The sequence below is a fragment of the Octodon degus genome, unplaced genomic scaffold, assembly GCF_000260255.1.
Source record: "Octodon degus isolate 3935 unplaced genomic scaffold, OctDeg1.0 scaffold00015, whole genome shotgun sequence".
Taxonomy (NCBI): Eukaryota; Metazoa; Chordata; class Mammalia; order Rodentia; family Octodontidae; genus Octodon; species Octodon degus.
This window is the reverse complement of record NW_004524591.1, coordinates 19,837,095-19,863,374: the sequence shown is the minus strand read 5'-3', so window position 1 is coordinate 19,863,374 and position 26,280 is coordinate 19,837,095. Positions and strand designations below refer to the sequence as shown.

Sequence of the window (26,280 nt, the reverse complement as noted above, 5' to 3'; positions counted from 1 at the left end):
ATCAGGGCAGGCGGTCTGCTCCGAAGGTGGGTTTGGCTTTGTCTAAGGCCTTCATCGTGGTAATTAAAGCTTTCATAATTATTTATACTGCTAGGGGAAAGAGAGTGGATACTGTTCTAAACAAAGAAATGCTGACTTTTAGAAACCTTCCACAGCACATCAGTAATGCAAAAGGCCCGCAAACTGTTTTTCCTTTGACTTTACTGTTGCAGTTTGGCCTGAGTTATGCTGCAGAGGCAGGAACTTTATCCTGGCTGTTGGCTGCTTGTCTGGATTCAGAAGCATAGTGCTGATGTAGGATACCATCTTACTCTTTGCTGCAGTCAACAGCCAGGGATCTACAGTCTTACTGGTCGAATCCTCCTTCCTGTCCACCATATCTGGATGGCTTTGCCTGCACCTGATATTCTACAAGTGTGAGTGGGTTCCTTGAAAACAAACATATTTTCCACTGCTCTTCCTTGCCAATTTCCTCTAATTTGTAGCTATTGTGAACACAGCCCAGTGGTCAGTCTTTCCTTCCGTTTTTTTTTTCCTTTCCCTAACACAGCGCTTTCCCCCAAGGCTGGGCAGGGTGTGGGGTCAGGCAGTAAGTATACACACATTTCTACACTTGCTGGCTCAAAGAAAGTGGGCAGGAAAGTCCATCTGGGCCAGTTCAGGCAGTGGAACCTGCACACATCTCTGGCCCCTGGGTGCCCACCAGGGGCAGAGGAAACTGCCAGCCTTTGATGTTCTCTGTCAGCTTAGGAGGGAGCTCAGTTTGGCCAGATAGCTGGTTCCCAGCGTCCTAAAGCACAGGGATGGAACCAGATTCCTGAGGCATGTATTTTACGAGATGTTTTATAGTTTTTCATGTCATCATTTCCATGGAAACCCTGTACTCATGATGAGGATGGGGAGCGGGAGACCTCTGAGACAGAATTGGTAGTTTGCTGTAATCACGAATTGTGTGTATTACTTAACCTGCAGGAGACTAAAATACCATAATCTCAGCTAGCCGACCTTATCCTAACTACTGGGATGGGGCTAGGAACTTGAAGGGACAGGAGGAAAGTGACAGAGACATGGACACTAGGAACACTGTAAACAGTAAGAGCATTGGCTACTTGTAAAATAAGTCAGTTACAAAAGGGGCCCTGCGGAAGGCTCTGGAGGGGCCAAGCCCACTCCTGCCTTGACATTGCGATATATTTACATTAGGCAGCAAAAAGACAATCCCTGTACTGCAAAACGGAAGCGAGATGTGGCATCTCGCTCACTGGAGGCTGCGCGGCACTGTCGGGGTGTGGGGACACGTTACTTCCTCTGAGCGGCATTATTATAAGGCATTATTGGGTTTGATCTTGTAGTTGGTGCCATGAGACTCTAAAGTCATGCCAATGAGAAGCCATGGTGGATACTTACGACTTTGGGACTACCTGCAAACTAAGGACACTCTTAAAAATGGTTCAGAATCTAGTGAAGGGCCAGCCTACAAGCATTTTTACAGTCACAGAATAGACAGTCTGGGGTGGGACAGGGCTCTATTTGTACAGACAGACTAATGCCATGATGCATTAAAAAAAAAAGTAGAAGTGGTGTTTTAAAAAAATATTACTCAAATAAAACTCGACTCAAATGCTGCTTTAAAGCCCATGCAAACCACATATTTACAATAAATAAGTGCTCTGTCAGAGCCTGTATGTCAACTGAATATAGCTTGAGTACAGTAGAGGCCGACACGTTCTTCAGGAGGTGTCAGCTTGCCGTATGGAGCTCCAAAAGCTGTGGGGCTGTGGCTTCACCGTCTCCTCACCGGAGCGTCTTTAGGGCCAACTGTAGAAACATAGCAGAATGTTGCTGGGTGGGATGAGAAGACGCACGGAGTACAAAAGACTTGCCCGAGGTGTTTCCTCACTCATACAAGGCCTGCAGGGCTGGGCAGATGGTTCCGTCACATGCAAGGAGCTGATCTGACCCAAGGAGTTGTGGGTGGAAAGACGTAAAATGGTAGATGAAGTTGATGCTAGGTGGGGACTTAAAGATGTTTTATAAGCATTTGTGGGAACACGCATCAGTCACTCAGTTGGCAAGACACTCAGAAAAAGTAAAGAACAATCTAAAGATAATAGGTCAAGGTAAAAGAAAAGTGAGAAGGGGACTCAGGCCTCAGACTCCCAGCCAAGGCCTCCCACCCTGAAAATGGTCACTGTGTCCATCACAAAGGGCATTCCCTAAGGCACTGCTTGCTATCTGGAAGCTGGTGACTTCTTTGGGCACTGCTCTGTGTCTTGGTGCACTGGGAATGAACGGAGGAGGTTCTGTCACATGCAAGGAGCTGATCTGACCCACTGTCTCCAGTGAGACATAAAGAACCCTGACTGTGGGACGACGGTGGAAGAATTTATAATCCATCTTGTGCTGGACTGTCGTGGTCAGAGATAAAAACCATCAGTCTGGGCTGGTTTGGGTATGTGGCTGCCATGAGGCTGGGGACAAGATCCCACATAATGTCTGGCACAGCCCTACACACTGATGGTGATGATGTTCTTTACCCCTGGAGATTCCAATATGCCGGGATAAATCGTGAGGTATAGTGTCAGGAGTACTGGACAGAGGTCGGAAAGTATATGTGTGTGGCTTTGGGTAAGCTCCTAAACATTCTGGGTTGCAGTTTTCTCTTTTGTAAAAATGCCATTAAAGCTGTTCCTCCAGCTTGATCATAGGGTTATTAAAAGGATCAGGCAGAGATAACATAAGCTAGCTGAAAAATGTAAAGAGCCATATATGCGATTATGATGGTTGTATTTTTCTAATCATAATGTTAATATATTTATTGTAGTAAGTGTGGACATTGCAAAAATATACTAGGAAGAAAGTAAAAATCAGAGAGAATCTAGAGCCCATGGCTAAACTTGGCCATTTATAGTTGCATGGGACATTAAAAAAGGGAAGGAAATTGATTTCTTGAACAGCGCAAGTCTAGTAAAAACTCCTTCAGCTTTTGTTTATGCATGAATATCTTAACGTATCCCACACTTTTGAAGGATAGTTTAATCAAATATAGAATTCTTTGTTGACAGATTTTTCTCCTCTAAGTCTTTGGATATATTGGCCCCCTACTTCTCTCCTTTTAAAGTTCTGCTTTTAAAAATCTGCTGGTAATCTTATCAAGGATCCCTTTGCAGGAAAGGTTGATTTTCTCTTGCTGCTTTTAAGATCCTCATTGTTTTTCAAAAGTTTAATTACTGTGTTTCTTAATATAAGACCTTTGAGTTAATCTTAGTTTGTTGAGCTCCTTGGATGTTTATATTCATGCCTATTGTCAAATTTGGGAGGTATTTAAGGTATTTATTCAAGTATTTTTTTCTACCTTCTCTTTTTTCCTTCTGAAAATTTCACTAAATGTGTGGGTCTACCTAATGGTGTCCCACAGGTCTCCTCAGTTTTGTTTACTTCTGATCTTTTTTTTTTCTTTTTGTTCTTCAGAGTTAATTTTCATTGTTCTGCCTTCAAGTTTTCTGATTCATTCTTTTTTCATTTATGTATTTGGTACAGGGTCTCACTATGCAGCTCGGACTCATAGTGATCCTCCTGTTTTCAACCTCTGCAGAGCTGGGATTACAGGCCTGCGCCACCACACCCTGGAACTCATTCACCAGCTCAGCCTGCCCCTGGGAGGCGGGACTAGCGCAGCATGCTGGACCAGGGTGCTGATTCGTTCTTTTAGCATTGAACTGCCTTTTCTTATGGTAGTTGGTATGAACCCAGGGCTTTTGTGCTGAGCTACATCCCCTGTGCTTTTTTGTTTCTGGCTCTTTATTGAGTTTTCATTTTATTTATACATCACCTTCCCAAGTTCTTTACACTTTCCTTTTTTTTGAACATCATTGAAAGCAGTTGTGTTAAAGTCTTTGGTAGCTCTGCCACTGGGTTTTTGCAGGAGTAATTTTTGTCGATTTATTTTTTTCCTTTGAATGGGCTCCACTCTCCTTTCTCTTCATATAATTTATGTTTTTGCTGAAAGCTATAAATTTGAATCAAATGATGCAATAACCCTGGAAAAGATGCTTTTCCTTTTTGTAGGGTTTGCAGTTTATTGTTGTTGTTACTGTATTTATTTTAACTTATTTTGGGGGATTGTTATTGGTTGTCTCTGTGCTAAGAATTGGCCTGAGGCGCACATCTGAAGCCCTAGGTGTCTCCTGAGCCTGGGCCTGTCTCTGGGCGTACCACTCGCTTCCTATTTCTCCCCAGAGGGAAAGTTACTGTCAAATGTTTTAGTCTTTAATGCTTGGCTCCCCAAATGAGGAAAGAAAGAAAAATGAAGGGAAGAAAACCAAATCTTTAGGAAGTCACTTCAGTCAGAGCTGGAGGAGCTTGAACAATGGGAGAGATGGTGCGACCATGGCTGCCACCCCTTCACCTGCACATCTGGAAACAGAAGTGGCAACCAGCTATCAGGGCACCGGTCCCCAGTATTGGGGGGTGGTGCTTTGAAAATGTTGCGCATTGTTTCCCATCAGCTGTGCACAAGCCATTCCAGGTACATGTGTCCAGCTGCCTACTATGGTGACCGGTGAAGGGACTTTCAGCTCCTATATTCAGAGATGAAACGGACTAAAGTCAGCTGAAATCAATCTTGAAAGCTTTCCTTGAATACTGCACCCCTTCAACAGGCCCCTGAGTTTCAAGACAGTTCTGCCAGATAGATCCTGCCAGTGCAAATGCACTCCAGGCAAGGAGACAGACTACTAGTACTTCTTATCCTGCCATCTTCCCAGAATCCTCTCTCCCTACTAACAGTTTCCCATCTATCCCTCTTCTCCTCTCTCCTCCCCTTAGGTATATATGCTTTAACTACAACTGACACCCAGTTTTGAACCTGCAATCATATGAGAATGGTGACTACAATTCTTGGGTTACTTGATATTTGCTAAGAAAGGAAGTCCTTCTCTCAGAACTATCCTGCCTCTCAGGAACCAAGTCCCTTTCTTCTCAGGTCACTTTCCTTGACATACTGTGCAGCTGAAGGATGGCCTAGTTTAACAACAAACCAACCTGTTGTCTGTTACATCAAACTTTGAAACCAGAGGAGGTCAGGGTAGGACTGGATAAATGGTTTTAAAGAAAGGAGTTTTAAAGATGAGAGCCTGTCATTTGTTAAAGGTGAGGCCCTCTCACACACCGTGAAAGACATGACTTCTGCCCATGTTAGAAAAGATTTGTAAATTGCCTTGGTTGCGAATAAGTATGCTTTCTCAAAGATTGTCCTGTATAAGCTGTGAAGTAAATCCCACTGAGCTTTGTCTATTTCCTGTAGCCATGGGGGCTTGGATTGCGATATTTGGTCAAAATCCATTATTATACTGATGGAGAAAAACATACAAAGGTTGCTAAAAGAAGAATAGGGAGTGATGGGGTGGTTACTGTAGAAAGAGTCCTAAAGGTTCCTAGAGACTACACTTGCTCCTGCACGAGGCAGGGCACCCCCACCCTGCTTCCCTCTTCTAGTCTGAAACTGTGTGTGTTTCATACTGGCTTGAGACGAAGGTACACCAAATAGCTTTCCCAAGGAAAAGGTATCTGAGGAAAACTGTCCATCTGTGAGGAGGAAAATGCATGACCTTGCTTTCAGAGACCTGTGGGGTGTGTTTGTTACCTGAGAATTTCTGCCTTTGATGTCATCCGAGCTCTGCCCTGATGCCTCGGCCTGGAGCCAGGGACCTGGAGTTCGGCCTGAGAGAAACAAGAATGATCTCACCATCTATTGGCCCAGGGTCAGCTCTGCAGACTTCCTGGAGAAACAGTAGCTACACCAGCCCTTAAAACATAAGCCAGGGAGCTCAGAGCAATGTGAGCCTGTCAACCTGAAACCTTCTGGCTCTGGCTCTAGACCATGTGTTTCAGCCCCATCTTTTATGTCACAGACCATGGATACCAAGGAGTCAAGTCTGGTATGCATGGAGCAGAGCTCACTAAGGCCCATCATATAAATGCATGGTGGAGGTTCCTGATAACAACAGCATGGCCTCCCGGGACGCTCATCTGCCTGCCCCATGCCAAGCATGTGCCAGGGTCCGGTAGAACAAGTAAAAGCATTTGCTGAATTGAATCAGGCCTGTAGTCCACAAAGATCCAAATAACTCTCAAACATGTTTTGTGCTTCAATATTACACATGTTACATAGGAATACACATTCATAATAAAGCAGTCAAGGAATATAGAAGTTGATGGCAAAGCCCCCAAATGCCTCTTGCCTGGTTCCCCTGATCCCAGCTTCTTGTCCCAGAATCAACATGGCAGAAAGCCTGCGTTAATCCCACCAGTGTTTTCTTTCTGGTATTTACTCCCACAGCTCTGAATATGTGTGCATACATGGTTTGGTTGGTGTACCCACGTTTTAAGCCCATGACCCCCAGCATTCCAGGCCTCTCCCCTCAATCAGATGCTCCCAACGGTGCATCTCAGTGTCTCGTCCTCTGCTGCATTTGGCAGGACACAGCTCTGTCCTGCTTCTGCCAGGGACTAAGAGTTTAACCATGTTCCAAAGGCCCCAGGACTATCCAGACTGGTGTGCCATTTAAAAGCAACACAAAATGAAGATGCATTCATCACAGGTTTATAGAGTGAAGAACTGCTAATGGCCTGGGTCCAGTAGGAGGTTTTAGGCCATTCAGGGTTCAGTCTCATGTGACAAGAGTCCTGAGCAACTATTTGAATATTTACTAAGACTTATTTTAGGAAGATGAAGCTATATAATTAGAACAGTCTCAACTATTTTTAAAATTCATCAAAAACATGAACTACAGAAATACCTTCCAGGCCTGAGTTTCATAGTCCAGGCTTTATGTACATCCTAGACTGGACCACTGCTGACTGTGGGGCTGCCCTGCACGCTGTAGGAAACGTAGCAGCGTCTGTAGTCTCTACCCGCTGCGTGCCTGTAGCAGCCCTGACCAGGCCCAGGCCTACTTTAGTAACAAAAAATGGCTCCAGACACTGCCAACAGGCTGGCTTCCCCCCGTGTGAATACCACTGGGCAATGAAACAGGCTCCTCCGGAGTCTGGACCAAGAGCACCAGACAATTTAGTGTTTTCATGGATGTTCAGGGATATATTGAATTGTTTTCGGCCAGGGACTGGAACAAGCCAATTGTCATCTGCCCTGCATGTTAGCTGTACATGCAGGAGTTGGGCTGGATGACCTCTGGGGCCTTATCATCTCATTTCCGCTAGAGCAAACCCTTTGACACTGCATATCTGGCCTTCCTGGCCTTCCTCACTGTCACTGTCCTAGTCCTGGCCATCAGTCCTTCCTTGACCACAGTAACTCGGTAGAAGGCTCAGGGTCTCCTCAGCCCTGACACACATCATCCTGGGCCTCATTTCCCCTTTACTGGCAATTTAAAGATTAGTTTTAGTGGTTGATGAGAGCAATATATATATTATAAAAATTTGGACAAAATCGTATTGAAGAAAATGAAAATCGGTTTTCCACCATTAAGTGATCACTGTTTTTGATATCTTGGTATATTTCTAGTCTTTTTTGGCATTTGATGAAGTTCTCCTGCATGAACAGAATAGCATTTTACACAGCTTAGATTTTATTTTATGTTCTTTTTATAGACCACTTTACTATTTTTTTAATTAAATATGGTAGTGTGAATATTTTCCCATGTCACTGAATATCCAACAATGTTTTAATGATCACATGGCATTGTACGGCATGGCTCTGACTTGATTTATTTAACCTCATTTACAGCAATTTGTCTTATTGCTAAATTTTTTATTCTGTATGTGGTTTAGCAATGTACATATGAGTGAACATTTTTACTTATTAATTCAACAAATATTTGCACAGCAGGGGCTGGCAACAGGGGCTGAATAAAAACAGCTGCAGCCCCTGCACTGGAGCTTGAGACTGTGATGGGAGCTGAGCTGTGTAAGAGGCAGGTGTACATGTGAGATATGTAAGCAGAAGATACATTCTTTGAGCACAATTAATAACCAGCATGAATGGGGCTGGTGAGATGGCTCAGTGGTCTAAAGCACCTACTTAGAACAAGCTTAGCAAAGCACAGGGACTGCGGTTCAATCCCCCAGCACCACATGCCAGCCAGCCCCACCCTCTGGTGGGCTGAGCTGGCCACACACACATAAAATAGATAAATAAATAAACAAATTTTTAAAAAACCATTAATTTAAAAAAATAAAAATAAAAGCCAGCATGAACAAAATAAAACCCACTGGGGAAGAAAGAAGTGCTATTTTAAATAGGGTGGTCAGGGAAGGCCTCTCTAATGAGGTACTATTTTGGATTGAACTGTGATCCTCCAAAATTCTTATGTTGATGCTTGAACCCCCACATGATGGTACACAGACATGGGACTTTGGGGAGGGGATCAGCATTAGACGAGGTTATGAGGATGGGACCCCCCATAAAGGGATTGGTGACCATCAGAGTCCATGTACTCTGTTTCGCTGTACCATGTGAGCATAATGAAGAGCTTTACCTCTAAAAGGCAGGAAGAACCCTCACTAGACACTAAATCAGTCACTGCTTTTATCTTGGATTTTCCATCCTCCAGAACTGTGAGAAAATAAATGCCTGTTAAGCTGGCCAGTGGATGGCATTTTTGCTATGGCAGCCTGTACTGCTGAAGACAGGCACCATCTGATTAAATATCCAGACAGAGGTGCATGGATATCTGAGGGAAGTGTCTCATACCAAAGGAACAAGACATGCAAAGAACTCAGAGGCAGGAATGTTCTAAAAATCGCAGGTGTTGCAGGAACAAAACTAAGGTGGGAAGAGAATGACAAAGAGGGACAGGGACAGTTCGTGTAGGTCTTATGTGCCATCATAAAGATTTCCAGTTGATTTGAAGCAAGGTGGGAATTCACTGAAGGATTTTGCCTGGACTGAGGTGCAGATGAATCATTTGGCTTCAGTGTGGAGCAGAAAGCTTATGAATTCCCATAGCAATTAGGGCAAGAAATGGCAGAGGCAAAGGTTAGGGTAGGAGTGGAGACAAGGTGAGGTAGATCAGATTCTGGGTGTACTGCAAAGAAAGATGGCGCAGAGCTTCATTGTGTGTTGAATGTAGGAGTAGAAGACAAAAAAGTCAGAGATGACTCTGAAGCTTTTGGTATAACAGGGAGCAGCAGAAGAAGCAAGGACCAAGGGCTGTAGGGAGACCCAAAGGGACAACTGCTTAGGAAGGAGGGCATGCTGGCTGATGCCTCTGGTCATGGGATTGGGCAACATGGAAGTTGTGATTTGAGCTCTCGCCATGTGAGTGGACAGAGGGCTGGGAAGGACTCAAGTGGGGAGCAAACAGGAGGAGAGGAACTGGAGAACGGGGTTGGCTCCAAGACAAGCAGAGAAGGCTGAGGAGAGAAGAAGGCTCAGCAGCAGTGCAGCTCAAGGGAGGTATCTGTAGACATGACAGCATATCTACAGGTGTGGGCTCAGAGAAATAAAGAAGAGTCCAGAAAACGCAGGAGCAGTGGTGAAGGAATGAAATGCTGGAAGACAGCTTATAAAGGGTGTGTGTGTGTGTGTGTGTGTGTGTGTGTGTGTGTGTGTGTGATCAACAGTAACAACAGTAGCCAAAAATGCTCAGCTGGACCAAGACTTCTGCCTAGCTGCTTACCAGGAAGTAAGAAACACAGGGGTGATTGAAACATATGATGAATGTTTCAACTAAAAAGTGCAGCACAATGAAAGACGCATTGCTGTCGATCCTCTCAAAATACTCCTCCTTGTTTTGGAATGGTATTATCCCACCATCCTTGACATTTTCTGAAGCAATTCTTGAAGTCTTCTTCCGTGTATTCATGAGGCTTGATAAAAAATCAGTATGGTTAACGCTTCTTCCACGTCCCAGTCAAGGAAAGGCAGGCTTGTAAAATGCCAGTGTCTCCCCCTAGGCCTTATTCAACATGCTTAATACCATGTGACCTCTGGCTCTTCCCCAAAGTCAAAGTGACCATGAAAGGTAAATGTTTTGCATTCTTGATATTCAGATAGCTATGAAAAGACACTCAAGAGGGCTGGTGAGATGGCTCAGTGGTCTAAAGCACCTACTTAGAACAAGCTTAGCAAAGCACAGGGACCACGGTTCAATCCCCAGCACCACATGCCAGCCAGCCCCGCCCCCTGGTGGGCTGATCTGGCCACACACATGCAAAATAAATAAATAAATAAAAAGAAAAGACACTCAAGAAAGAGGACTTTCAGAACTGCTTCAGAAAGCAGCACGAATGATGGGATAAGCATTTTTGAAGTGAGGGGGAATATTTTTTTTTGAGAGGATTAATACCTATAGTAAAGAATCAATGCATTTCTTTACTGTAATAAATTTTTAAAAACATTAAAACACAAACAATATTTTTCAACCACATCATACAGCTATTCTCCCATTGATGGTATGCTTTTCTACTGATTCCACATTTAGGGTTACCCAATCTCTTTATTTTTATGATATGAACCACTCTACATTGTTAGAATCACTGCAATGTAAGATGGAGAAGTTCCACAGAATATGGAAATAATGATTAGTGACAGGGGTGAGTTTTATTACAAGTGTGAAATAACTTTTATTATTATTTTATTTTATTTTTGGCCGGCTCAGCCCACCCTGAAAGCAGGGCTGGCGCGGCATGTGGTGCTGGGGACTGAACCATGGTCCTCTGCAGCGGTCTAAGCTTGCCTAAGCAGGTGCTTTTGGCTGCTCAGCTATCTCACTGGCCCAGGAAATAACTTTATTTTATTTCTTTTTTCCATTTTTATGTATTTGGTACAGGCTCTCACTATGCAGCTCGGACTTGTGGTGTTCCTCCTGTTTTCAACCTCCTCAGCCCTGGGATTACAGGTGTGCACCACCAAGCCCAGACTCTGTTGCCACCTCAGTGCACTTGGGGCTGGGGCCAGAGCTGCATTATGAAATAACTTTTAAAATAGGAACTGGACTAGAGTGAGATGCCACTCATACCCCTTAGAATGGCTACTATAAAATAGAATTTAAAAATGAAAAATAAGTGCTGGTAAAGATGTGGAGAAACTGGAGCCTTGGTTAACTGTTGGTGAAAATGTAAAATGTTGGAACTGGTGTGGGAAGCAGTTTGATGTTCTTCAAATAAAAACAATTAGCATATGACCCAGCAATTTTCATTTGCAAGCAGGATCTTGAATATTTATAAACTCATGTTCATAGCGCATTGCTTCCAATAGCTAAAGCACAGAAGCTATGAATGCCCCACAGTGGATGGGTAAACAAAATGTGTGTGTGTGTGTGTGTGTGTGTGTGTGTGTGTGTATGCTGTGTGTGTTGTGTATAATGGAGTATTATTTGGCCTTAAAAAGGTATGACATTCTGACATAAGCTACAGATCTTTGAGTATAGTTTGCTAAGTGAAATAAGCCAGTGGCAAAAAAAGTGTGATTCCATTTATTGTGAGGTACTTAGAATACTCAAAATTACAGAGGTAGAAAAGTAGAATGGTCATTGCCACAGGTTGGGAGCAAGGGGAAAGTGGAGCTTTTATTGAATGCATATAGAGCTATTACTAATAAAATAAACAGTGTCACAACAATGTGAGTTTCTTAACTGACTTCACTGTACACTTAAAATTACTAAGATGGTAACATTTTCTGTATGTGTTATATTTTTTTTATATATATTTAGTACAGGGTCTATAGGGTCTCACTACACAGACTGGACTCAGTGATCCTCCTGTTTTCAGCCTCCCAAGCACTGGGATGACAGGCATGCACCGCCATGGCCCGTCTCAGTCACGTCTCAGCATGCCTGGGGGCAGGGCTGGCATGGCATGCCAGGGACTGAACCCTGATTCCTGCATCTGCCTAAGCAGGCTTCTGTATGTGTTTTAAAAATTTAAAAACAAATAGAAGCTGTGATGCCAACATAGTCATGTTTAAAATCAATGACTTTTCACCAGAACTGATTATGCTGAAGATAGTTCTCCTGGGAATACCAGACTCAAGGACACATTTGGGTGTCTAGCACCCTGCTCTTCCTCTTATATAATGTGACTCTCTCCAGGGCGCATGCTATATGCAAGAAGTAATATCTGTCCAGGGGTGAGGACTTCATTAATCAACTGCTGCTATAATGACGGCTTCACTCTTTCTACTATCATGTTAATAAACATTTGTGACCTACGTACTTTCCCCCAAAGGTTCCTGATATGGCTTTTGGTCATCTTCTTTCACTGTAGTAAATACACATACAGATTACTAGTAGTCACATTTAGTACATTCACAATGTTGAAGAAGACACTTTACCAGACTACAAAGACATCCATTTGATTAGCAGTCACTCCCCACTTTTCACCCCAAATTCCCTGGCAGCCGGTTATTCAGCTTTCCACCTGCGTGAATGGGCTCATTTTAGATACTTCATGTAAATGGACTCTTTTGTGGCCCTCGCTGCTGGCTCCTTTCACCTAGCTCACGTTTTCAAGCTCTGTTGGTGATGAGGTGTCTCAGCACGGCCCTCTTTCTGTTGTTGGGTTGGGGCCCACTGTACTTCTGGACCACAGTTGTTTGTTCCTCCAGCTTTTTCTGCTGTTTGGCTACTGTGAGTTATTCTTCTAGCAATGTGTGCACACAGGTTTTTGTTTGAACACTAGTTTAAAACTTTAGGGGAGGGCGGCCAAATAGCTCAGCAGATTAAAGCATCTGCAAGTAGGCGCAGGGGCCTGGAGCTCGATCCGCACGCAGGCCTGCCTTACCGGCCCTGCCCTGGGGCTCCCTGAGACAGCAATTGAGACTGGGCATGGTGGTGTGCACCTGTAATCCGAGCCTTGGGAGGCTGTAAACAGGTGGATCACTATAAGTCCGATCTACTAGTGAGACCCTGAATACCCTGTAGACTCTGCCCTAAAATCCAAACAAACAAACAAACAAAAAACCCAAAACCCTTTTTGGGATCTATACCAAGGAGAGGAATTGATGGTTCAGTTATAGTTTGATCTCGAATGTCTTCCAAAGACTCACATGAGGAAGGCTTGGTCCCCAACCAGTGGTGCTCCTGAGAATTGGTGGAGCCTTTAAGACCTGAGGCCTCACTGGAGGTCTTAAGTCATGGCAGGTGTGCCCTCAAAGGGGGCTGTGGCACTTGGTCTCTTCCTTTCTCTCCTCCACTCCCCAGCCACTGGGAAGGAAGCATGTCTGCGGGGCTACACACTTGCTACCAGAATGTGCTGCCTTGCCTCAGGCCCAGAAGCAGCAGGGCCAACCAACGACAGGCTCAGACCTCTGAACCCATAAACTAAAATAATTATTTCCTCTTTTTAAATTGATTACTCTATTTTTTTTTTACAGTAACGGAAAGTTGACTAATTCTATGTTTAAATTTTTGAGGAATCTAATACATTTAAAATTACTTTAGAAACTAGACAAAATTATCCTACTAATAAAAAAACCCAAGAATGTCACAACAGAGACAGTGAGATGGCTAGAGAAAGAGCTAAGCAGTAGGGTATTTGTGTGCTGTGTGTGCGTGTGCATGTGTGTGCACATGTATGCACATAATGGAAGGAGAGAAGACATAAACATGCAGGAGGGGACAGACAGTGAGCCCCACGCCATACAGCATGAGACCACCTTCATGTGACAGAACCAACATTGCCTCCCAGACCATACAGAACACTAAGTCAGTCAATGGAGAGAGAGAGGAAGGCTTTATGGAGAAACACAATGAGACAGGCACAGCCGGAGCTAACTCAGTAGTGTCATTAACACATTTCTACTCTGATGCTCCCAGGATGGCAGGACCGTGCTCATTTAATTTTGCTGGGAAGCTCCTAAAGGACTGCATGTCCACGGATGCCATATCCATCTAAAAGTCATCTTGTGTTTGAAATTGAAATTGCGCTTTCTAGTCTGTAGGATGGCAGCTCATTTAACAGGTTTTTGGTTTTGGTGCTTTATTGTCTCTGTCTAGCAACAGAAGATGACTTGTGTGGGCATTGATGTGAATGTTTCCCTGAGGCAGGAAAGGAGCGAAGCGCAGCCTCCAACTGTGGCTTCTCTGGAAAGCTGTGTAGGGTGATGGGATAGAGCTTTCTTTGCAGGCACTAGGGGCAGCCTGAGAAAGCTGGCTGCTGCTGAATACCTATGCTGTATCAGCCACTAAGATATGAACACCTAAGCATTCATCTGTCTGATACCTGTGCAAGTTTTATAAGCTGAGAAAAGAGGTGACTGGCACTCTGCAACCTCTGGTCCCCTGTGTAGCCTCACCCCAGGCAGGCACTTTATACCCTGACAAACTACAGAGGACTTAATGGCTCCCACATGCACCAGCACTCCCAGGGTCTCTCCTGGGTCTGTGCTGTCCTCAGGTCCGATGTCTTCCTGTGCACATGGAAATGACATCTTTCTAGGCCCTTGAGTCCTCCACCTCTACCTCTGCCCATCATGGTGACCCTCACTCAACACGCTAAATGTTTTTAGGACATTTTCACTCCTTACAGCTAATCTCTCACACATGTCAGGAGTGTGCAGGCTGGGGACTTAGTGAAGGGTCCTTGTTTCTGACACTGGGTTACCTCTGGTGATCTCAGGGTACCTGTGTTCAGTGGAGATTCAAGGGCACTGGCTGAGCTGAGCAGGAAGGCACACAGACACAGCAGCTCTGTCCTCCTGTTGCTGGATCGTCATTGGAACCCTCAGTGAGGCCTATTCACCTTCACACCCATCCTCTCCTTCTCTCTCTCCAGTTCAGAAAAGTGGTAGACATGTATGATTAACAGACAGTACACAGACCATTCTCTCCTGTGTGCCATCCCATAGCAAGTAGGGACATCTGTGCCCCACCTAGTGCTGAGAAAGCCTCTGTCCTGAGCAGAGAAGGCTTGAATTTGCTCTGCAGGAATTGGAGTCCATCAGAAGTGACTTCACCAAAAACCTTCTGAAAGGACAGGGTCACCAAACCTGATCCCTGACTCCTGGTTATGGCCTAGCCCTGGACACTGATGCTTTTGCAGTTGGGTGAACAGACTATGGGCAAGGGATGGGGTGGGGTGTCTTACTTACATGTGGAATAGGAACATATCCACCCTCACCCTGTGTTGCTGCTGCTTACTACCTCCTGTCCAATCTGGCCCAGTGTTACACATGCACTGACGGCTGTTCCCAAGAGGGCAGCGTCACTGGTCGGGCAACACCGTAACCCTTATGTTCTTTGCCTTCTCTCCCTCCTACTTTGGGCCTGAGGGGCAGGTGGGCCAGCCTCTGCTTCTCCATCGAATAAGTGTTTTGAGTTGGGCCTCTTAAAGCCTGTCCACACAAGCCAAGCAGAAGCGGGCTCTCTCTGGGTTGTGAGTCTCAACCTTAGCTACTGGAATGACCCAGCAGCTTTAAAAAATATTGACATCTGGGTGCTACCTTGGATATTCTGATCAGATCCAGCCTGGATTTCAAGGTTTTTAAAAGCTCCTAGATCATTCTAATGTGGAGCCTAAGTTGAGAATCATTGGCCCAAGGATACTTTCCATTTCATGGTTTGTTGAAACTCTAAACTGTAGACTTTCAGTTTCCTCTGTAGCTATTAATGCAAAGAACCTGTATCCTATTTCATTGGGATGTTTTAGGGTGTTTAGCTTCCTACTCTAAAGTTTTAGTAAGGGGAGGGATACATAGTTAATTTAGGCATCCAAATCTGATGGCAGAGTCAATCCTAGCCTATAAAAAGCATCCAAATAAATCATTAGGTATCAGGATAAAAAGATTCTGACACTTCCAGAAGTAGGGACACTACCACATCCTTTTAGGCCAGCAAATCAGGACATCACCCTTTTGGGAATCTGTGGTCAGTCAGCACACTCTGAGTATCTACTTTAGGAGAGTGAAGAAAAGCCAGGAGTCTCAGCAAGGGGGTACTTACTTCTGGGGATCTTGCTGGGGTAAATCTTCTGGCATGGTTTGTATTCATCTGGAGGGGGAAAGTCTTCCACAGAATGGAACGTGAACTTAGACTCGAAGTCGTCTGCACATGTGGGAAATGGTAAAGGTTACTGGGGTGACTGTCGTGACCCATGTGTGATCATTTCCAGGACTGCACGGGTAACTTGACTGAATATGCTGTCTTCTGTCCACCTGTTCTGTGCAAGGAGTTGGGTGGCAGGACTACTACCTCAGAGACATCCATCCACCTTACAAATCTAGTGACTGGCTGTGATGAGAGGAAGGAGGAGAAACCCAGGAGTAAAACCCAGGCATTCCCCTAGCCTACCTCCAAAGCTCCAACCAAAGTTTCAAGGAAGCTTCTGAAAGGGACAGGAATGATCAGGGCTATCCAGAGTCTAGAATTAGTGGAGAACCTGGGCCCAACAAGGTCCAGAAGCCTGAAGCTCCTGGCACTAGGGGACATGGGCAGTAGACACGGAGTCCTGGGTGAGTGAGAAGGAACCTGCTCGGGTCCAGGGTAGCACCTGGGTGCCTCAAAGCGAACAGCTCTGCTCTGAGCTCCTGGTAGAGGGTGGGAGGGGCCATGTGGCCCTTCCATGGGTGGATTCTCTGCTGTGTGGTCTGGCCCTTGTGTCTGGCAGACACTATCCCAGGGATGCAGAAGTTTTATGGTCACATCTGACCCCAGGTGGCTTCCCTCCTACATGCATTTTTTGCTCTGATTGTGCCCTCTGCCTGGTAAGCTTCCCATTCATTTCTTTCTTTTATCCAAGTCATTGTGGTCTTTCAGATGCATACACTAATTTCTCTGTGACAACAGACAGACAGATGACACACACTCACACACACATGTAAGAACACACACAGTTTAAATGTCTGTTCTCCTTCCTTGTCTAATCGGAATCAGAATGTGAGTAGGCCTTGGAGTAGGCAGAAAATGTTGAGAGAAGCCCTATCTCAGAGTCCACAGGTGTCCTGTGCTTGAGTCACGCTCCCCTCCCCCATTCACTGAGAAGCACCGAGATCCCCCCTAGCTCACTTGCCAGAGGCTGAGAGGCCCCATCCTCTCTGGCAGCACTTTGGGCTATGTGCCCACTTACCCATGATGTGGAGGCTTCCATTTCGTAGCTGGCCTCCAGGCTGTGGGGTTGGAGTCCAGGCTGGGGCCTGCTGGCTCTTGCTGGAAAGCTCTGTGGTGGGGGATCTTGCAGGGGGTGCTGGAGGTGGATTTAGTTTTCCTCCACCGGCCCCTTAGAGAGAAGATGATGGGGTGTTCAGTTATAGGAATGTGCATAGTGGACTCTACAGCTTTATGTAGAGGGTAGGTGTTTAGAACTCAGGATGCAAAAATGACATAGCAAGAGAGCAATAGCTCACACCAATCTGTTTGGGATTCAGGTGTGGTTCCCCTGTTGGGATAACTAATACAGCCTCTTTGTGCCAGGACACATACCCCCTAGGGTTGTTAGGAGGACTAAATAACATCATGACTTAAATCTGAGTTACCCCTCAAAACCTCATTTGTTTGGAAGCTGCCTGGATTACAGGAGTGCTACGGCGGACTTGCTGTGTAGAGGTGGGGCCTGGTGTGTGTGTAAGTACGCATGTGCGCGGGTGCTGAGCACGCAAGATGAGTTCATCCGTGTGTCTGTGCACAGATGAAGTGTGTCTGTGTGTGTGTGGGGGGGGTGTAGGTATTTCTGATGTGTCTGTTTCTGAGTGTGTTGTGTGTGTGGATAGAGGGATGTGTGGTACAGGAAGCCAGGTCCCTCTCAGGGACCACAGAAACCAGTCACGAGCCGTGCATACTTTGCTCAAGATCCTCTCAGCTCCATATGTGAAGGAAGCATGCTTGCTCTTTGGCTCAAAAATGCAGGCCCTGTTTCTTGAGTTAGTTGTGAACTCACCGACGGGCAAAATGTGAATCTGATCTAGGGAGTGCCAGGAGAGATTTAGGGCCGGAAGAATTCAGGCAAAGAATAAAACGAGACCTACTTTTTTTTTTTTTCCCCCCCACAGGACCCTCACCGTTACATTTATGTACCACATGTAGGACCCAGAAAGGCTGTCATCAGTTAAGCTTGATTTTCCCCGGAACCAGGGCTTGAACTCAGATCCTTGCGTTTGCCAGTCAAGCACTTATCCTACTGAGCCATCTCCCCGGCCCCAGAGACCTACTTTGAGAAATGAGCTGCATCACGCCCCGGAGCCCTAAGGAACACGTCTGAAGCCAGAGGTCGATAGAGCAGCCCTTCTCCGAGACCCAATCATCATATATCCAACAACTCAATCTTTGCAACAATCCTGCCACTCGGCAACAGTCGCCAAGCCCATTTTACAGAAGAGAAGGAGGCACAGAGAGGCTGAGTGGGTTGCACAGGGCCATACAGGCAGTAACCGCAAGAGGAGCACGGCCAGAATGCCTGCTTTTTCTCTGGCGTGATCTTGAGCAAGTATCCTAACCTCCTCCATCCTCAGGATCCACGTCCAATCGCGACATCAAACATTCAAGTCCCCTAGAATAGCACGACGTTCTGGTGCTCCACCAGGGGGCACTGAATAGCTCCGCCGTGAAACAAGATCCCTAGGATCAGAGCGAACCCGCTGCTTACCTGGGCCTCGGCCAAGCCTCTTCTTCTGCGCAAGTGGCTGAGACCCGGGAGGGCCTGGAGGCGCGGGCAAGATTTGCGCGCCGGCCTTCTGCGGCAGGGCCTGGAAGCTGGGGGACTTGGGGGGCAGCGGAGGGGGGGCCTCGATGCCGCTGTTGGCGCCAGGGAGCGGGGACGCAGGTGCAGAAGCCCTGGGGGAGCACGCGGCGAAGGGGGGCAGTGGAGGGGGCGGGGGCGGGGCCGGCGGGGCCGGGGGCTCCCGTACCTCCTGGGCGGGGCTGGTAGGCTCCGGGTTGAGCCCAGGATACCCACAGGGCGGGAGGAGCGGGAGCGGGGGCGGGATGGGCGGCAGGTTCAACGGGGCCAGTGGGGGCCTCACCGCCTTGTCACTGAGAGCGGTGTCAAGGGGCAGCGGGGGAGGGGGCGGTGGTGGGGGAGGGGGTGGTGGCACGCATGGGGGTGGGGGCGCCCCCGCGGCAGGGCTCCCTTTGGTCGGTGGGCCTGCCGGGGACACCAGAGGGGCTTTGCTTGAGGACGAAGGGGGCAGAGGCGGAGGCAGGGGCGGTGGCGGCGGCGGGGCGGGCACGCTGGGTCGCGGAGGGACTGTGCGCGGTGCTCCGCACCCCTCTGAGGCGGTGCCCAGTCTGGGAGACGCGGGCGGGTTCGGCGCTCCTCCGAGCGATTTGATGGGCAGCCTGGGAGAAGGCGCGCGAGAGCCAGGGCCCGGCCCTGCTTTGCCACCTAGAAGTGAAAGGAATTCTAGGTTAGTGAACCAATAGAGGAAGGAGACACCCTCGAGCACCAGGCCCCGGAGCTGCAGAGTACAGCCCTCTCCCATGGTCCACAGAGAGGCTTCAGGTGCAGCAGCTGTCACACAGCTTGCCCAGCCTGAGCAGCCCCAAGCCTTCCTCCCAGCATCAGGGAGCCTGTGTCTTCTAAAATAAGCCCAGGCCAGGCCTCCAGCATTCCTATGGGGAGCCATTCCCGTTCTCATCTGCCAGCAGGCCTGGGTTCACTAGTGCAGAGCACAGGACAGCTCTGGCCCCTGAAGCCTTCCTCACCTCAGGGCCACCCCCAAGAGCGTTTACTCCTACCGCTGGGCCCTTCAGCACGCAAGCTCCAGTGAGGGTCCTCAGGTTCCTACCCAGAAGTCCTGGCTAGGAAGGTTTCCCTCCAGCCTTTTTGAGCAAGGACTTTTTCACTTCCTTCTTGAGAGCAGAAGATTCCTGGTTCCCTGACTATATAAGCAAGAGACACTTGCCCTGGGCAGTCCAAGGCCTGTGAATTTGAACCTCACAGGCTTGGGAAATTTGAAGCCCCATTTCCCAAAGACTTGCCTGCTTCCCAGGGCTGCCTCTTTCCTGGTCGCCTGGATTTCTCAGCCTATAAATTTGCCTGATCAGTACACCAGCCTGGACTTGAAAATCAATTCTCCTTCTGAACTCAGCAACAAGAAATTGTCCATGGTGAGCATTTGTGTTTGGTGAGTTGCCTGGAAGACTCGGGTAGGACCCGAGGTCCTTGGGGCTCTGCCCAGCCCTGAACCGCATTGCTAGCTCTCATCTTGTTTCTCCTTGCTTCTTTCTAGAGGTAAAAATCACTCCCCCTAATTTACTGCATAGTTCTGAAATTGCTCCTGAAATACATTCTTGAAGTGTTCTGTTATGGTCCTGTCAACGAGAGCACTCTCCCTAAAAGAAATTCCATTTTCATCTATGTCAGTGCCCCTATATTTTATAATCTCCATGATAGCACACAGAAAACACTTGGAAAAATGGTACTGCTTTCCCTTAAAATTTCCTGGGTGCTGCCACAAAGAAAACAGCTTTCATTTCGGATTATGAACCCAAGAATCTGCTGGATTCCGAGCTCTCCAGTGCGTATCAGTCGCTAGCGTTTCTGCAGCCAGATGTTAAATCATGCACTAAAGGATTCAATGTGAAAAGTCAGGCCAACAAGGCAGAAGAGAGTGACTCTGGGTATATGGAGCTAGGTGGACAGGACCACAGTACTATCCCATTTCCCAGGCTGGTGGCCCTTTGGCTATGATGTGAGCACCATCCAGACAATACTACTATGGAATGGTGGTTCTTAAGGCAGACTAGTAATGCTATCATCCCTCTGTTGAGGGTTTTCTTTGAAGTGATTCTGGAAGATACAATGTCTTTGCAGTAGTGCCTCCACCTTTGCTGTTTGATGTCAGGGGCCCAAAGTGGGCTTTGCCCCAAGAGATAATACCATAACAAGAAACAGAAGGGCTAGATCTATGAGCACAAGGTAAGCTCGGAGAGGGTGGCTGTCCCGGGGGAAATAGCAGACTGGCAATGCTGGCCCAAGAAGAGGCCATGGCTACTGTAAGCTGCAAATAGACTCCTTCAGCATTGCAGTTGGAAAAGAAATTCATTGTGGTGTCTGCTGTGGTTGGGGGTAGTTTTATAATCAGAAGCCATTTGGGGAAGGGATTTGTTGTTTAAGACTGAGCTATTGTGGGACTCAGAAGTCACAAAATGTCACAGCCTCTAGGGTCACCCTACCACAGTGAGATGGATCTCTGCCCTGGCTGGTGGGAGACAGTTGTGATAAGGAGGCGGGCCTACTTCAAGCACAGAGCTTAGTGGTCTGCTTGTTTGTCCCATCTGCCGGCGTGATCAAGGGGACACTTTAGCCTGCACAGTTGCCACATTCTGGGGTATACGTACTGAGACCTTTGGAGAAGGGGGCACCTCATGAGCCCAAAGACCATAGTGCTAGTCAGAGGTATCCTTGAGGCATATAGAAGGACAACAACACCAAAAACCGGCTGAGTGAATAAAACCCTTAGGGAGATACCACATCCTGACTGACCTTGCCCAGGGGGAAATGCAGAGCAGGAATCAGCATTCATACACACACCCCGGCATGCAGGCAGAATAGGCCCAAGCAGTGGCTCACTAGCCTCCACCCACGTCTGCTGGATCCCATTAGTGCAGACCTGGGGACAGACCACTCACCTAAATGGCTAGAGGAATCTTTTGAACTCATTTCTCTGCTTTTGTTTCTATTTTTCCCCCCTACCTTTTGCTCTTTTATTCATTTTTATTTTTCTTGTTTGTCTATTTCTTTTACCCTTACCTAATTCTATTGACTTTCTTTTGTGCTTCAATTTGATTTTTTCCTTACTTTTATTTCTTTTCAAATTTTATTTTTTTTTATTTTCCCTTCCCTAACCTCCTCCATTTAAAAAATTATTATTATCATGCTTTATTATTGTTTAGCTATTCAGTTGACTGTATGCTATTATTATTGAATTGTTTCTTTTATTGTTAATGGTGGCATAGTTATTGCTTTTAGATATTTACTAAATGCCAGTATTTGGTTTGTCTCTATCTATATTATTTATGCCGATCTCTTTTCCACTGTTAAGGGTGGTATAGTTATAGCTGGTATTGGTTCTTATGGTATGCTAATATCCTGCAATAATCCTGTTATTATTGATAATGGTGGTATAATTTGTGTCTTGTAGGGGCTGGTGAGATGGCTCAGTGGTCTAAAGCACCTACTTAGAACAAGCTTAGCAAAGCACAGGGACAGCAGTTCAATCCCCCAGCACCACATACCAGCCCGCCCCGCCCCCTGGCGGGCTGAGCTGGCCACACACACACACACACACACACACACACACACACATAAAAAAACAACAAAAAAAATTGTGTCTTGTATGTTCTTGTTTAACTAAGTTAGTTTATTGTTTGTTTTTTCTTTAAGCTTGTCAAACACTTTAATGGTAAAATCCTTTATTTGTTTACATAAATACTTTTTAAATTGGTTTTCAGTGTATGCCGGTATCTGGTTTGTTTTTGTGCTGTCAACCTTACTACAGCGTGTCTTTTCCTCTCTGAGTGGTGCCCAGGGTCAAGTCTCCAGAAACATGTTGGGCACTAAGAAGAATTTAAAATGTTATATTGACTAAGATGAAGAGGAGTATAAGTAGCAAAATGTAACTTAAGTCCAAGGACACATCACAGGGAGACAGAATCTAATTAAAGAGACCTCAGTAACAGAGCTTCTCTACCTGAACTTATCTTCAACTTACAGTGTGAAAACAGTAGAAACATGAGCAAGGAGGGCAACAGGATGCCTCTGAGCCCCTGTTACTCCCCAAAAGCTTATCTCATGGACACTGAACTTGGAGGAAGCTATAAATGAAATAAACAAAATGGTCAAAATGTTTGAAGAGATGAACATACAAGCAAATGCATAAGGTGTTCAATGAGCTTAAAAAGTATTTAAGCAAGCAAATAAAGGATTTTATCAACAAAGTGTTTGACAAGCTTAAAGAAAAAACAAACAATAAACTAATCGAGTTAAATAGGAACATAACAAGACACAAATGACCACTTGGTAAAGAACTAGAAAATATGAAAGAAAGTGAGCAGAAATGCTTGTAATGAAAAATTCAGTGGGCAGCATGGGTAGAAACCTTGACCAATGTGAGGACAAAGTAATCAGAAAGCAACGGCATATGAGGTCATCAATTACTGATACCCTAAAAATGACAAGAATTTAAGCTGGATTCCAGAGCTGCTAGATGAGTAAAACAAAACAACTGGTCATAGAATTAGAAGAATAAAAGAAAAACTAGAAGATGATTGAGAAAAAAATTATTTCTCACCTGTAGCATCCCTCTGGCCTGCTGGTCGCAACACAGGAAAGCCACCAGCAAAGAGATCTCCCAGGGCTGGGGGTGTGCTTCCTCCTCGGGTGTTCACAGATGCTCCGCCTTCTTTGTTGGTCCCCTTGGAAGCTTCAGAGAGAAGAGCGAGTGGGTGAGGCCTGAGAGTGGAGCTGAGCCTCTACCACTGCCTTCCGCAGCCTCGCAGCCTCCTCTCTCCACTGCCCCCCTTCCACTCAGCACCTCCCTAAGCACACTGTGCCTTCCCTTGCAGACTCATGTGTTTAGGTTTATCTGCTGCCCTCTCCATTCCTCCCAAAGAGCCAACAGTTGTAGCTGCCACTCTAGAAAGCACCCAAGAAAGAGCTACCAGGAGACTGCTACTCGGTGAGTGCCAGCTGGAGAACTGACAACACATAGCAAATTCGAAATCCCAATCATGGTGTTGGTAGAGATGCACCTTTTTTTTAAGCTTGACATTGGAAGGACAACAGGGAGAAAACCCACAGATCTAATTCAGTCAGCCATGTTTACTTCTTGTCTGTAAAGCATTGATAGAACTGCAGGCAGGAAGTAAAGGCCTGTAACGATTTCTGCTTCTGAATTTTCCTTCCCAGTTCCCCAGCTTTAAGGCCCCCTGTCCCTCATGCTCCTCTGTAGTGTTTCTTTTATGGCACAGCAAGGCTCCCAGCCTTCCTGGTGTGTGTGCTTACCAGCTGCGGAAACACAGAAGTTGTTTGGCTTTGACAGGAGCTCCTGGCAGAACTTGGCTACAAGCAGAAGCTCATGTACTGAAGAAATTGGGCACAATGCCCACTGGTGGGTGAAAGTGGTCAGAGGACTCTGAGCACAGTATTACTGTTATACATTACTTCTTCATGGGAGTGATTCAGAAATGGACGTTCCAATAAACAGGGTTAATTTTTTAATCGAACTTGTCTGATTAGAAAGTGAGTCTAACCAGAGACTAATTTTTTAAATTATAGTCAATGCTAAAGTATTTCTTTACAAATGTGCCTTTGTGTATCAATATATATGAAGTACAATTCTAGTTAAGACTATCTTTGAGAATTATCATCATGGACCCATTGTAAAATATATGAAGATGCCATAACATATTATTAAATACTTCTATATATATTATTATGATTATTTATTTTTTTATATTTTGGTACCAGGAATTGAACTCAGGACCTTGTGCTTGCCAGGTAGGCATTTATGCTGCTGAGCTATCTCCCTAGTCCTACATGTATTATTTCAATCTTTGACCACATTGACAAATAAGAGCAGATACTGGTATCTCCCCCATTATGCAGATGAGCATATTAAACCTCGTAGTGATTCTTTGGTTTGCCTGGTAGCAGTGGCCGACCTGGGCGCAGGTTGTCTGACCCATGTGCAGCACTACCTTTTCTCTGTCATGTTCTAGAAGACAGAACACTGCAGGCACATGATCCCTTGAGACAGGATTCTATTTTCCTTTGGAAAATGAAATAGAAACTGCATTTTAAAATATTGAGACTCTCAGATTCTGTCATTAAATTTGAAGACTATGTTGACACAGAATAAATGGCCTTTAAATATTACTCCATAACAGGTACAAAATGGGCCATATCCAGACATGAGATTATGTGAAAGAAAGGAATGAGGTGCTGATGGCGTTTCACTCCATGGTATGGGTGGAGCTTAAAAATGCTATGTTAAGTGAGAAAAGCCAGTCACAAGAGGCCACTTACAGTATGATTCAAGTCCTATGAAATGTCCAGAATGAACAAATCCATAGAAATAGAAAGTAGGTAGTGATTGCCTATAGGTAGAGGCTGAGAAGAATGGAAGTGATGGCTAGTGGGTATGGGGTTTCTCTGTGTTGTAATGGGAATGTCTTGAACACGGTTGGTCACAACAACATTGCGAATACACTAACAGCATCTATTAAGATGGTAGAAATGACAAATTTTGTTATGCATATTTTACCACAATAAAAAGTTGCCCCAGATTTTTTTAATAGTTTATTTTTAAGCATTTGAAAAGTAATAGAAGATATGTGCAGGTTTTATTTATCTATTTATTTATTTTTGGTACTGGGGATCGAACTCAGGACCTTGCACTTGCCAGAAAGGTGCTTATGCTGCTGAGCTATAATCCCAGCCTCTATCTGCAGGTTTAAACCATCTGTAAATCAGAAAGGGAAATTCTGATTGGCCTGTCCATTAACTGGTCTAAGGTGGCCTGGGTGTATCCTGGGTCACCACTGCAGCCCAGCCAGGCTATTTGGCTGTGCCCCACATACCCGCCCTGCCCAGGAGTCACCAAGCCCTGTTGGAACTGCTCACTTACTTTCGATATGTGGGGCACTGCGGTCATTGATCTGCGTGACTTTTCGCAGGCGAGTTCCTTGCTGGATGTCAGCCAACAGCGCACTCCGACCTTTGAGATCTGCCTTTCTCAAACTGGAAGTGTCTGTGCTAACCTGAGAGGAAGTAAGAAGGATTTGATCATAATCATATATAACACTGACTGACAAGCAAATGCCCTGTCTGCTGGGAGTTTTCCCAAGGTTGATCCCACGCTTGCAGTTACCTGTAGGTCTTGCTGGAGGTTGTCTTGGTCCCTACCTACACTCCTTTCCTTGGAACCCAGAATGAACTCCTTCAGATAGGCCAGGACAAATACTCACTTTGTGCATTTAAAACCATTAGCAAGCCCTCTATCGTGAACTCTCTGCCCCTTCCCAGGTAAGCATCGCCGGTAAACTTGAGCTTTTATCCTGCAAATATCTGGCCATGCCACAGGTTCTGAATGTTCACCCTGTGTGGTGTTTCATGATGCTCCAGGGCAAATCCTTGGCTGATCCCAGTTTGTTGATGGCAACTGCTCCTGCGCCCTGCTTGGTCCTGGATCATTCTGAGCAGTCCCAAGGCCTTACTTGTATCTTTTGTGCTCACATCCTCTCACTGTTGGGTCCAAGGTGATCCTTGATGGGTCCATTGTTTCTTTTAACTGAAGCAGATTTGGGCTATGGGAGCTGCCATTGAGGGAGAAGTGGTAACCTTTACATAATCATGGAGCAGAGGGGAGAGTTAGGGAGCTCAACA

General features: G+C 45.9%; 1 protein-coding gene across 1 annotated transcript in view; it reads right to left on the bottom strand.

Moving 5' to 3' along the window:
- Positions 1-145: 145 nt before the first annotated feature.
- Wipf3 (WAS/WASL interacting protein family member 3) overlaps positions 146-26,280 on the bottom strand; it is a 134,141-nt gene continuing 108,006 nt past the window's right edge. The window contains exons 3-9 of the mRNA XM_023709855.1: positions 25,523-25,655; positions 23,186-23,317; positions 18,538-19,275; positions 17,026-17,175; positions 15,903-16,004; positions 5,645-5,721; positions 146-1,818 (exon numbers count right to left, since the gene is read on the bottom strand). Of these exons, the coding sequence (XP_023565623.1) occupies positions 1,795-1,818; positions 5,645-5,721; positions 15,903-16,004; positions 17,026-17,175; positions 18,538-19,275; positions 23,186-23,317; positions 25,523-25,655 (1,356 nt within the window). The 3' untranslated portion in view covers positions 146-1,794. The remainder of the gene's footprint in view (positions 1,819-5,644; positions 5,722-15,902; positions 16,005-17,025; positions 17,176-18,537; positions 19,276-23,185; positions 23,318-25,522; positions 25,656-26,280) is intronic.